The 13,828-nt window shown below is 32.9% G+C and overlaps 1 protein-coding gene across 1 annotated transcript; it reads right to left on the reverse strand.

Moving 5' to 3' along the window:
• Nucleotides 1-637: 637 nt before the first annotated feature.
• Nucleotides 638-8,192, reverse strand: LOC126718855 (probable serine/threonine-protein kinase PBL18). The gene is made up of 6 exons (XM_050421215.1): nucleotides 7,930-8,192; nucleotides 6,805-7,136; nucleotides 6,569-6,704; nucleotides 3,490-3,626; nucleotides 3,264-3,387; nucleotides 638-1,321 (listed from the first exon to the last, which is right to left on the reverse strand). Exons 1-6 carry the CDS (start codon nucleotides 7,991-7,993, stop codon nucleotides 906-908), a joined length of 1,209 nt encoding a protein of 402 aa, XP_050277172.1. The 5' UTR covers nucleotides 7,994-8,192; the 3' UTR covers nucleotides 638-905.
• Nucleotides 8,193-13,828: the final 5,636 nt, after the last annotated feature.

Below are 13,828 nucleotides of genomic sequence, written 5' to 3' on the forward strand. Positions count from 1 at the left end.
GGATCACCCTTATCTTTAAGCAAATATCCACATTCTAAATCCTAACTTTCAGTATATTATTACCATTTATACATTTTAGTATTCTGTTTTAGTCACACTCATTTTAACAACATTTAATACCATAACTAATATTCTAGCAATGTTATACAATTTTCTCTTTAACTTAATAGATATTTTATAATCATACAACACTCCCAAATTTCATGCACTTCTCTACTTCACTCGTCTTGCTCTTATCTTATGATTCACATCCTCTTCCATCTTTTTATCTTTTTGAATTATTGATCTAGGATATCAAAAACTCTCACTTTTTTCCTTTTTGATAACTCTTAACAATCAAATCTTATGGTCTATATCTTCGTTTTCAATTTTAGTTTTTTACTAAACTTACATTCCATCTATTTTTTGTTTTCAGTCCTAGTCGACTGCAAGTTTTTATATTCTAAATTGTCTTATTGAATTTCTAACTTAAATGTTGAATTTCTAATGTAAACGTTAACTCAATGTCTAGTTTTATCCACTAAAATTATATCTCAAAAAGTATAAATATTAATTAAATTATTTATAATATCATCAATCCAGCCAACGATTAGACCCTTCTCAAACTATATAAAATAAAAAAATAAAAATCACTCTCTTTTAGGGTTCTCTGTTTGACCCAAATTCTAAAACTATGATCCTCATCATTACGCATTTATTCTCTTAATACAAGAAGAAGAAAGAATATAATTTTATTTACAAGGAATAATTAATTGGTCGCAAGAAGATACCGAAACACTAGACACACCCAAGTTGCAGATGTGTATAACGAGTCTTCTGCAGAATTGTTTTACGTAGCAAAGGAACAAATGCACCTGCATGCTAGGAACAAAGGTCATACTGAGTTTTGTAACTTCGATGGCTGTCTAGCGGGAGTGCCTCAATGGCTTGACCCTGTCCCTGCGATGGTCTGGCGTACCTTGGGGGGTCCTTGGGCCATGTGATGATGTTTGGGGGGTCCTTGGGGCATGTGATGATGTTTGGAGTCGTTCCAACGAGGCTAGCACATCAACCATGGGAGGCCTATTCTTGGGATCTGTGTGAAGGCATTTCAATGCAAGTGCAGCTGCAGCTTGGACTCCTTTTTTCGAGTACTGGCCCCCCAACCTTGTATCCATAATCCTCAAAACTCGTCTGCTCTCACTCAAAAATGGCTTCGCCCAATCCACCAGGGTTTCCTCTGCAGCCCCAGGTCTATCATCATCCATAGCCCGTTTTCCTGATAGTAACTCTAATAAGATGACGCCGAAGCTATACACATCACTCTTTGGGGTCAGGTGACCTGTATGGTTTAAACCAGTTTATCAGAAGGAAAGAGCAGCTTGGAAAGTACAAACAAAAATAACATCATAACTAATCCAAATCCACTTAAAACATCGCACTAAGTGAGTGTTTGGATCTAGATTATAGACCTTGCGTTTGTGTTTGTGTTTGAGTTTTTTTTTTTTTTTTTTTTCCCCCCAATACCCACGTGTGTGAACAGTAACTTTTTTATTATTTTCAGTTTTCAGCAAAATGAGCGATATCCAAACAGACCCTTAGTATTAATAAGAAACATTAAATTTAGAGTTAAACATATTTACATAGCATACATTTTTTTTGCTAAGAAATGCATGTGCTATGGAAATTATATTAGTTCATACCACAATATATATAATGATAAATTTTACACGACCTAGTATTGACATGTTTCTACCATCCCTGAAAATTTGTCCATTTGGTTAATATAGGATGTTTAAAAAATCAACCTCATACACATTCTCACATAATTATCATTATAATTTATAAACATTTCAATATTGCTCTTAATATTTCATAAAATATGTGCAAAATCAAATGAATTATGTTATTGCAAAAGTTATGAAGTTATCATACAAGATATCATGAGAGTGTAAAAATTAATATTTGATCTTTGACAATTGATGGCAAATTTAGGATAAAAGGGGTATTGTTACACTGAGGGTTTAAGTATTTAATACTTGCTTATTCAACACCTAGTCTTTTCCTATGAAATGTAAGAAATTTCCTCTGGGAAAAAGTTAGTAGGGGGACTAGGGGTGATGGATATATCCAGATATGTACATGACAAGGAGGCAAAGAGAGAGGGGAAAGAAAAATAAAGGAATCTTGTCCAATCAGTTGCTCTCATAAGTGGGCAAGAGAGCGTGGCGAGCTTGAGAATTTAGAGCAAGTCGGGAGGTGACAGATGACTCACCATCTCGCTGACATGATCACTGACTCACTGGTCACCTCCCCAGCACCTTAGACATAATGTTTCAATGAATTGTTTTAAAAATCATCACAATGAGCTTGACTTAACTACTGAGGGCAAGCCGGACCAAGGTTTGCTCAGTTTTTACTGGATAATTAGGTAGTACGGTTTCTGAAGTTTATAAAATTGATATCTATTTATGGTAAAGCTGTTCAGACCATCCGGTCCGATTTAGATTTTAAAACCATGAAGTTTCCTACAAGCTTCTACAAACCAGTAGCAGGGGAGAGTTTCACAAACTGTATAAAAAGCACTAGCATAAAATGCTGAAAATAAATCCATGCTTTCTGCAGTTCATATATAAGATGAAAATTATATGTTCAGAAGACAAACAGAAAGGTGAGGCTTTGAAAAATGCAGCAACCTAGTGGGTTCTTCTTAACTGCATATTCAAAATTGCATGGTCAAGCATGTCAGGGTATTCTAATCCTGAGATTACAGGAGTTAGAGCAGCTATGTTCTGCTGCTCTTCTGGGGGGAGAGAGTACTATTGAATTAAATCTAAAATCAAGGAGAAACTCAGCAAAAATGGGGAGTTGTTACGATCCTGGTTGGGGGTTGGGGGTTGGGCTGCAGTTCCTTGCACTAGACCTTAGAAACATTCGTCTTACTCTTTCACTGAAGCTTCTTATATAAATTTTGAGGATATCAGTTGGGGCAGCCTACGATCCAACGCAGGAAGTTAATAAATATCAGGATTTTGGGCCCTAGCCTCTCCATGAAGCAATAATGAGCCAAAATAAATAAATATTCAAACAAAACAAAACTACGCAATTGTTCAGGATAGGCATAGCATGGGATCTTCTTTGTTATTGTTTTAGTTTTTTGGTTTCTTTCTTCTTCTTTAGGAAACAAAAAATAAGTCTCTCTCTCTATCTGTGTCCTACCCACAAATGTAACTTACTGATAAAAGACAAACGTATCAAAGATTCAACAAAAAGGTAATATCTACCTGTAGCTACATATTCTGGGGCAGCATAACCCCGAGTTCCCACTACTCGGGTTGAAACATGAGTATTATCTCCAGTTGGGCCATCCCTTGCTAAGCCAAAATCTGAAAGCTTTGCATTGAAATCCTACAAAACAATTAAACCAAGTCAGTTAGGCACAAAAAATTACTATGCATTATAGCTTTATAGCACTCAAATTAAAACTTTCAGCATTTAAGCAAAGCATACCGAATCAAGTAGAATGTTAGAAGCCTTCAAATCACGGTAGATTACATTGGCGTCTAAGCTATGCAAGAATGATAGTCCTCGTGCAACAGCAATTGCAATATTCATTCGTGTAGGCCAAGCAATAGGTTGAACACCTTCTGCAAAAATGGAAAAAAGATATTCCCAGTATTATTGATTAAGAAAAAAATATCAATTAGATTAAGGTGATGAATGGATTGCTTTTCTCAGGAAAAAAAGGGGTGGGGGGAGGGGGGGGAAACCATACCATAGAAGAGGAAAGAACTAATGTATGAAAAAAGAGGAAACCTAGAAAAAACATCGATGTAACTATCACATAAGTTAAAATTACAACACTTTCATTACCCCATACGTGCCCTGACTGGAAGGATACCTGGGGCAAGTTTGGGACATGGTTGGACCTATTCAAAGACAACAGTTCTCCAGGAATACCAAAAACAAGAAATGACTTGGAAGCTTGTCTAAAAAGCATTTCCAGAGACTTCTCTTTGTTTTCTGGGAACATCAAAAGTTGTTGTGTGTCTTAGTTTTTTGTTTCAGCTAAAGAAAGGCAAACTAACTTGAAACAGCATGTCCCTTAAAATTCTTACTTCTTTTTTGATACATGTTTTTGTGGAACATATCCTGAATCAGATCCAGGTATGACCTTTATTTGCGGTTTCTAATACAACAACAACCAAGCTTTAGTCCCAAATTATTTGCATTTTCTAATAATAACAGGAAAAAAAAAAAAAAAAAAAAAGGAAGAAGAAGAAGAAGGAAAAGAAAAGGCCTAATTTACCCCACTAGAAATTTTACCATCCATAATTGCTAGACCTGTTCCAAAATCATCCTAGCTGTCCCCTTGCTTGTATGAAGTAAAAGGGATGCCAGATGTTTATTTTGATCATTTTGTTATGAAATACAACTAGAATTATTATCACATAAAAATATCTACACAGAAGATACAGAAAAGATGATGGATCTGACCAGAATCCTGATTTAAATGTATCTCAGCAAATAACCTCCTTAGTTAACTTAGACCAATTTTCAGACTATAAAAGGGCCCTAGATCCTTGTAGTTAGAACAATTTATTCTATGACTAAATTTATGTTATTGATAATGACAGTTTGGCCATGCATTATGCTGCTGGGTTTGTCTATCAATTCGTGCTGTTCCCTATTCTCCAGTAGTGATTTCTTTTTTAAGTCTCCCAAGGAAAAGGTCTAGCTACCATTTGCCTTGTCAAGTGGCTAGCTGAGACAGGACAGGAAGAGTTGCTACTAATTTGATGCAAGATCTTAAGGAATTCACACTAGATTAAGTTTCTTGAAGGATTTTTTTTGCTTGTTTGATATGAAAACAGAGAATTGAAAAGAGAGAGGGAGAGAGAGAAGAGAAGAAGAAGAAGATAAACTCTAGGTAATTACAGCTAGTTCCCTTAGTAATCACAGCTAGGAAGGAGAAGGCAATCACAACCTTTAAGCCTAAAAGAACTGTTGAGATTTATTAAATTCAATCTATCTATGTTTCCTAGGCGATCACATTCTCAAAGGCTTAAGACTGCTGTTGGAATTTTATTAAACTCAATCTCTGTGAATCTGACAGATTACATAAAAGACTTTATATAGGCTATTCCAATCCTTTTTCCTACAAAGACCTGGATATCTAATTAAACCACTTAGGAAAGAACAAAGTTTTCCTCCAAAATAGTTTGAAGTAAATTCCCCCAACCCACTATGTGGCAATTCATAAAACTATCCACATGTATAAACCGCATGACTTATTGAATAATCTAAACAAGTCACATGACTCATTGAATATTCATATGACTAAAAAGTAATATGGATGGTTGTTTGAATCACTACGTAGTGGGTTGGAGAAATTTTCCTCCAAACCAATTTGGAGGTAAACTCTATCCATTAGGAAACTACTAAAACAATATAGAAAAGAACTCCAAATATAAAATTGAACTCATGGCCTCAGTTACAGCCCATTCCAGCAAATTTGAATAGCACCAAATAACCCCTATATCAATTGAACTTAATTTTGAGGGGAAAAAAATGAACTTATTGAAACTGAATTAGCAACTTCCAAACTTAAGTTACTTAGTTTATAGGATTCCAAATAGAGGGGTACTTAAAAAATGAACTTAAGTTACTTAGTTTATAAGATGCGGACTTCTAGAGCTCTTCCTTTTAGATTCCAATCAATATGTGTCTCATGATAAACCCAGGCTACCACCCATATTGCAAGTGATACAGATTTCAACAGCCTATAACACTAACAACATAATTTTTTCTAACTTTGTTTTTGAGAAGAACACAGTAAACAGGCAGTTATTATCTTTATAGTACAATCTCTCAAGCATATTCTACTGCAAAGATGCCAAGGTATACAGTTCTAATGGGAAAGAGAAAAACAACAAATAGAAATAATACAAAGAATCACATGAGCACAGTTATTTTACTTGTTTTTGCTTACAATGCCCGAGGCCCAATACAGGGAAGAAAGTTTTACCAAAAACAGTTGAGTGAAAAAAAAAAAAAAAGAACAAGAACTCCCGGGGTCACATCAACCAGTAGTCAACAGTGAACTGTCCCTCTATCCAATTTAAATGACTCTTATACAGGCTCAAACACATGTGAAACCTAGCCATAACTTTTATATGGCAAATGTACCCCCTTGAAACATGGGCTTGGACCCTTCAAAGTTCAGGGTCAGTTCCCTGGCAATTTTGGCCTTGGACTACCCCAAACCCTGCATATGCCAAGGCAGAGACATAATCTAAAAGGATTGAGCAGCAAAATAATATTAACATAACATCTTCGCATGAAACTGCAATTTCTCTGATTTCATCTTGTCTGTCTCATTAAAAAAGGTATACAACCATTAATACCTTGAGAATTTAAATTTATTGGATAGGTGAGAATGTATATAAATTCATTAAGTGAATAATTAACTATCTAAACTATTGATGGAGTACCATACCAGTACAACAAATGTTGCACTTAAATCTATAAGAAAAAAAGTAAACCATAACACAGTGATTAAATTTCATAATGTGGAAAATACACTTACTTCTAAATAAATGATTCTCCAAGCTTCCTTTTGGCATAAACTCATAGACAAGGAGTCTGTTATCAGACTCTGAACAATAACCAATGAGTTTAACGAGATTTTCATGGTGAAGCTGGCCTAGATAATTAACTTCTGCCTGCCAAGTTTAAAGGTCCAAAACAGACACGAGAGTTAAAATTTTGGTAAGGCCCAAAAATGAAGAAAAATAGCTTTTTTACAGTTCATGTTGCACATACAAGCCATTCCTTGTGGCCTTGAAAGCTTTCTGGCTTCAGTTTCTTTACTGCCACCACTATTCCACTTCCTGGTCTAGTGGGAGCTAATGTGTTTGCGTCAATCCATCCTTTGAAGACACACCCAAACCCTCCCTCTCCAATTAAACTTTCTGGGCGGAAATTCTTTGTGGCATTCTTGAGATCATTGAAGTTAAAGGACTTGACATTGTTGGAAAGAGATATATCAGACTTGGATGTTGTAGAAGATGTGTTCAAAGAATGAAAAGGTGTTTGCTCAGTAGAACTGGTCAATTCCTCCATTGTCTTACATGGAGGCTGTGTAATTGCACCTCCTAAAAAGGATAAAATAAATAAATAAATAAGAACATTTAAAAAGATAATACTCAAAGTTAAAGGCAACCAACAAAACTTCCTTCAAAGAGAAATAGAGTACTCCAACTCCAAGTAACAAATAAAAGAAAATTGGAATCTAGATTTTTTAAAAACATCCTAATCTACACGTAAATGAACTAACGTTGGCAAATCATGGTCTCATCACATGCCCCTTTTTTTTTATCCATGTTCAGACAACAAATGTTCCATTGATGTATGCAAAATATATTAAGAAAGCTTGTCTTATAAGTCTGCTGCTTTATATATACAAAGCTCAAATTGCAAAGTCTCTTGTCCTTAAAAAAGGATAAGAATCCTTAATTATCTTGCCCTAACGATAAACAGCAATCATCAAGAAGCAAACGTCATAACGTTTCATATATATATATATGAAGCTCAACTCATAAAGCCTCTTGTCCTCGAATAAAGGAGAGAATCCTCTGATGTCTTGGATAAACAGCAATAATCATGAAGCAGACGATCATAACGCTGATTTGATTCTCAAAGCAGCATACATACATACATACATATATATATATATATATATATATACACACGACTGGTTTTAATTTTTAACCAAAAAACCTCCCCAGTACGTTCAAATTACCCAATTTTTTGTTAATCAAAACCGCCCCATCATCCAAACAAATACATAAAGAACCAAAAAAAACATCAACAACTCAATCCAAGAACATAGCTATTAGTTCATAGAGAATATAAACAGTATTAAAAAAAAAAAAAGACGGGACTGACCATGAAAATTGGTAGAAGAAGCATGAGCACACTTGACGGGTTTTCTGAAGCAGTTTCCCATCATTGAGTTGAAGCAAAATGGGTGTGGGTGGTAGTGGAAGGGGGTGGAGAAAGCAAGAAGAGGAGTTGGGAGAAGAAGGAAATGTCAAAGAAGAAGTTGCGAGGTCTTCCATTTGAAAGTGGCAGTACATAATTGCGAGCAGGCAGCTCAAGCAGCTCAGCTTAGTCAAACTGAAGAAATATTGTATCGTTTTTCCACTAGTTTTTTTTTTTTTTGAGAAGACGTCTTTTCCACTAGTTGAATGATGGGGACACAATACTATTTAATGTCTCGTTGAAAGTTTGAATGAATTGACTGCTTATAAAGTAATATTGAGGCTGTATTTTAGCTACTTTTATTTGTTAAACTACTTGACCATAAATAAATAAATAAAAACTTAAGAGCCAGGCGTTGAATTTGTTAAGGACATTGAATTTGGACTCACGAAAATGGCTTGTAAATTGAAAATAAAATAGACCAAATTAATTTGTTGGTTTTGTGGAGCTTAATTGTATTTGATCTGAATTATGTCCCGACTTGAGATAAATGTATTTTGGCTTTTAATGGGATTTTTGCTGAAACTTAGTCCATAGAACAGAGATTTGGGTTGATAGAAAAAATTTTGACATATTTTGTAGCCAATTGTATATCACGTGTGCAGGATAGAGAAAAACAGTTGTTTTGGAGATTAGAGTTTGGTTTCTTATTTAGAGAGAGAGAATTAAAATTGTAATGTTGCATTTTCTAATTTTTCTAGTGAATAGTGAAATCACTGCAATTTCGTGAACGTAGGTAGATTGCCAAACCATATAAATATTGTTTTGTGTGATTGTTTCCTTTGACACATTTTTTTTATCTTTATTTTGCATTTCACAGATCTGGAAATTTCGTATATATTCCCTTCAGCTACTACTACCAAAATATATAGACCAAAATGGTATTTTCACCACTTAATTCATTAGGCAATATTTTGAGAATAAAATAGTGTATTACATTACTTCCTTCTCTCACATTATAGTAATTAGTAAGTTTCACTAATTAAATTTATAACAAGGCACATTATTCATTGTGTGATGCTAAAGATATACATATTTTTACTACATAAGTCAAACAAACCAATCACAAAAGGCAATTCAAATACTTATTTATTATTTTATTGAAGTAGCACCAATTACATTCATTGTTACATCAACTTGTAAGTTTTTTTTAAAGTAAAATTTATAATAGTTTTATCATTGTTCTTATGGAAATTTATTAAATACTGTGATTATAATAAGATCATACTCTTTCTCTCACATGAAAAATGATGTTATAGATACTATAAATTATATCACATATACCTTACAAACCTAACTTATGTGGCAATGAATATTATTTGTGAATTTCAATTACTTAATAATCGAATACTTAAATAAGTTTTTTGTAATTAGTGTCACGTCAACTTGTAAGCTTTTTGTAACAAAATTTGAAGTACTTTTTTTTTTTTATAATATAATTGTAAAACATTAGAAAATGTCAATCAATCAAATTACAAAACTCTTGATATTTTATTACAATTATTTTATGATTTTGTATTCGCAGAACTTCCAGTGAAGTATAATTATTTTATGGATGCCATCTACAACATTATTAGGAATACAACATTTTTTTACAAAAAAATAAAATTATAAATAGTAGAATTAATTTCTTTAAAAAAAATTAAAAATAGTAGAACATCCCTAGGACATTTACCTTACTTCTTTTCTTTTTCTTTTTCTTTTTCTTTTTTGAGGAAAGGACATTTACCTTACTAAATGACTTGATTTTTCTTATACAAAAATAACGAAACTTTTTGTGTGGCTGCAGGTGCCAATCTCATATTTTATAGTATTTAGATGTAGGATTTAAAAAAAAAAATTAAACAAATAATAAATAGATTAGATGTTTATACTTTGACCGTTGGCGTCGCTATCACAGAGTCGGCCGTGGAAAAATTATAGTCATACATAGGCACGCGGTCAGTCAAGGGAGCTTGGCCTCGGGGAGAGGATTTCCTGGATAAGGGAAAATGGATCAGAATTCTCTTTCTTTCTTTTGTTTGTTTCTTGGTGTGTGAATAGTGAATACAATATTAAAGAGAGACGGTATAAAATTTATCACCGAGTAAAATAGTATTTTGATCTTTAAATTTTATTTTTTTATCTTTAAATTTTAAGAAATTTATTTTTTATTTCTAAACTATTAAAAAGTTTATTTTTCATCCTTAAATTATTGAAAATATATTATCTAAGTTCTTAAATTTTATAAAAAATTTGTTTTTCATCCTTAAACTATTGAAAAAAATTTATTTTTATCCTTATTTTTGTCTCTAAACTATTGAAAACACTTTTTACGAAGTTTAGGGATAAAAAAATAATTTTTTTTACCCTTTATTTTTTGTGTTTCATTTCATGGTCCTCCAATTATGATATGTTATGCGTCTAATTTTTTTCATTTAAAACTTTAATTCTTTTATTTAAAAAAAAAAACACATTGCAAGTTATGATTGATAGAACACAAAAAGTTGTATAAAGAAATCCAACCGCTTAAAAATTGGTAAAAAAAAATATTTAAGGATGAGAGCACAATTGGATTCAAATCCACTATGTTCAATAAAAATAGGCTATGGGTATATAGGTTAACCTAAATCCATTCTAATAAAATAGTGGGAGAAGTCGACCTATTTTTTTAGAAAAAAAATTTATTTTTGTTTTTTTATTCCTTTTTTTTATTATAAATTTACTAACAAAGTGAAAGAAAAATTATATGAAAGAAGCAATAACAAGAATCTTCAATTACTCAATTTGTTTTAAATTTTTTATCTAATTTTTCTTTAATTGTCTATATTATATAAAAAATTTCTCAAAATTATCATGTAAATTCACTATTGTAAAATAATAATAATATTAACGACAACAACAACAATAATAGTACGAGGTTATTTTTATAAAATTTATGTAATATGTTCCCACTGTTAATTATTTTCTATGATTTCTATTTTGTATTAAAAATATATATATTTTTCTATGAGATATTATTGTTTAAAAAAAATATTCTTGATATTATTGGGGCTAAACAAATGTTGTCTTGCATAGTCCATGCGTAATCCTACCATAATACTAGGTTGGCCTAGCCCATCAAAGATTGAGTAAGAATTATAGGTTTTACAACTCATTTTAGTCCAACAAGTTTATAACTTGAACCTAGTTTGACTTATACCCAATTGGATTAACACAAACATATCCAATCCAATCCATTTGTCAAGTCTAATGTTATAAAATATGAGACATAAATTTGATACCATAAAAAGGTATATGAAAAATACAAGAAAGAAAGACTTGCATCCGCAAAAGAATGTCCTTAATTACTACATATTTACTATTAAGATTACATCATTGACTAACATGTGGTTATATTATTTGCATTATAATTGGACTATGATAACTTTTTTTATAACCCGATAGTTATAATAGAAGAGTGATATTTGATTTCTTTGTTTGATATAAGGAATCAATGTTCCTATTTATGAAAAACTTTGAAAATTCTATTAATCGATAACATGGTTGATGAAACTTAAAACTTTAGAATTACAATACATCATTTAAATCTATTGAGCCTACTATCAAAATGTGACTGTGGGGCCCGGCCAAAAAATGATGGGCTATTCCAAGCTCAGGCCCGTCCGAGGAGCATCCTGACCAACGAAAAGCCTCATATGAAGCGCTATTCAGCCCCAATAGCGTCAAGGAAACCTGTCCGAGGAGTAATTCCTCCTCGGACATCGCGGAGCCCAGACGAGAAACTTGCCCCAGCCATTTCAGCTCGTCCTCCCAACATATAAAACGAATTAAATTCAAAATATCTCACGGAAGGCTACCACCACATTAATTGCGCCCCAACCACCCTCTTGGCCGCATTAATGAGGAAAAGACTCCTGAACAGTACCGCCTTGGCCTCTGCAACTCACAAAGGGTCTGATGAGGGCGTCTGATGGGACAGGTGCTCAAGTGGATGCATGGATGATTAACAGGTGTAAGGCTGAGATGAAAAGAAGAAGAATATATAATGTAGTGAAGTCCCTCAAAGAAGGGGACGGAAAAAATTGTATCAGAAACAAAGAGAAAGAAATAAAATCAGACTTGAGAAAGATCCATTCTGGTGTTTTTCTATTTTCCTTTTGCAAACCATATTGCCCATGCATAAGACTTAACAAGTTCACTGAGGCCAAGCTCTTTGACCCATCCTCTACAAATAATTATTGTGGGTTGCGCTTTGGGCCAGGGCCTAATCAACACTAGTTGGGCCAGGAAAATCGTGCAACTACAGTGACAAATTATGATCACCTGCCTACTATATATAAGTTTTTAAAGTGGAAAGGATGACAGTCAGTGACTCACACTATGTTTGGTTGCAAACGACGGAAGAGAAGAGAAGAGAAATGAGAAAAAGAAAGTAGATGAGAGAGAAGAGGAAAGAAAATAGTATGTTTGGAAATAAGGAGGGCAAGAGAAAAGAAAAGAGAAGAATCTTTTTCTTTTTTTTTTGGAGAAGGAGAAGAATCTTTTATTTGGTTTGCAAAAAGAAAGGAAACCAAAAGAAAAAGATGTCATTTTACTTTTATACCCACATAAATGTAAAATATGGATGAAAGTTATGGGCATAAATGTAAAATTGGTTCATAAGTAGTTAAGTATGTGGGGGGTTCACTTATTTTTATTCCATTACTTCTCTCCAAATAAGTCCAAAATGTGCTAATTGCAAAATGTGGACCTGGGGAAAACTATTTCAATGACATTTTATTCTCCCCTTCAACCAAACAGAAGAATATACGACTTTCCCCTTATTTCTCTTCTTTTCCCTTCTCCGTGTCAGTAATTTTTTTTTTTTTTTTTTGGTAAACAAGAGCTTCAGCTTAAATTAAAAATTAGAGTTGAGGCAAAGCCTCTCAAAGTACATGCCAATAAAGTCATAATACAAAAGCATAGACATGTCCACTGGGATCATAAATCCTAAAATCTTGTTCTTGAGCAGCTCCCTTCTTTGCCAAAAAGTCTGCACACTGATTAGTAAATTTTCATGTACATATATTTATTGGAATAAGTTCAAAAGCATATTGGAATCCACTTTGTGGTATAAGACAAAAAAGACATTGTAATCTTGAGTCACCTCTCGTAGGTTCGGTGCCTTTGCTCAGATTTCTTTGTATGTATGGTTACCACTTATGTAGTGTTCTTTAATCTTTCTTGTGACACTGATATGTCAAGGAAAGCATCGTCAAAAAGTTTGAACCCCAACAAAGATGATAACCTACTAACCTTGACTATCGTAACCGAAAATATTTGTCATCCTTGTCCACTATTTTCCCCAATTATGAGTGTCCACTTTGCAATATATAATGACATGACTGGTCTAGAATTGATGGATCTAGATTCTTAATTTACTTGTTTCTCCCAAAAAATAAAAAAAAATAAAAATTCTTAATTACCTGGCTTCGTTTTGGGTTCAAATGTTCAAATTCCAAGTAAGAAGTTTAACAAAGTTTAGCGACAAAATTGGTTGTAACTTTAGGTTACAATATTATTTAATATTTTTTTTATTGAAGGTGAATGTTGAGAAATCCATTATTAGATTACATATTCTTCTTATATTCTCCATGCTTGCAAATTTTTAAGTCACATGACAGAATCTTAAGAAAATTGCCTAAAGAACAACACTTAAGTACTGTACATAAGTCTTACTCATAATATTTAATTAACATAAAATTTGACATGTATATTAAGAACGTAAAAAACATGCAATTAAATGGTTAGATTTTAAAAATATGTATTAATGTTTATTTTA

Source organism: Quercus robur, chromosome 1 (assembly GCF_932294415.1).
Source record: "Quercus robur chromosome 1, dhQueRobu3.1, whole genome shotgun sequence".
Classification (NCBI taxonomy): domain Eukaryota; kingdom Viridiplantae; phylum Streptophyta; class Magnoliopsida; order Fagales; family Fagaceae; genus Quercus; species Quercus robur.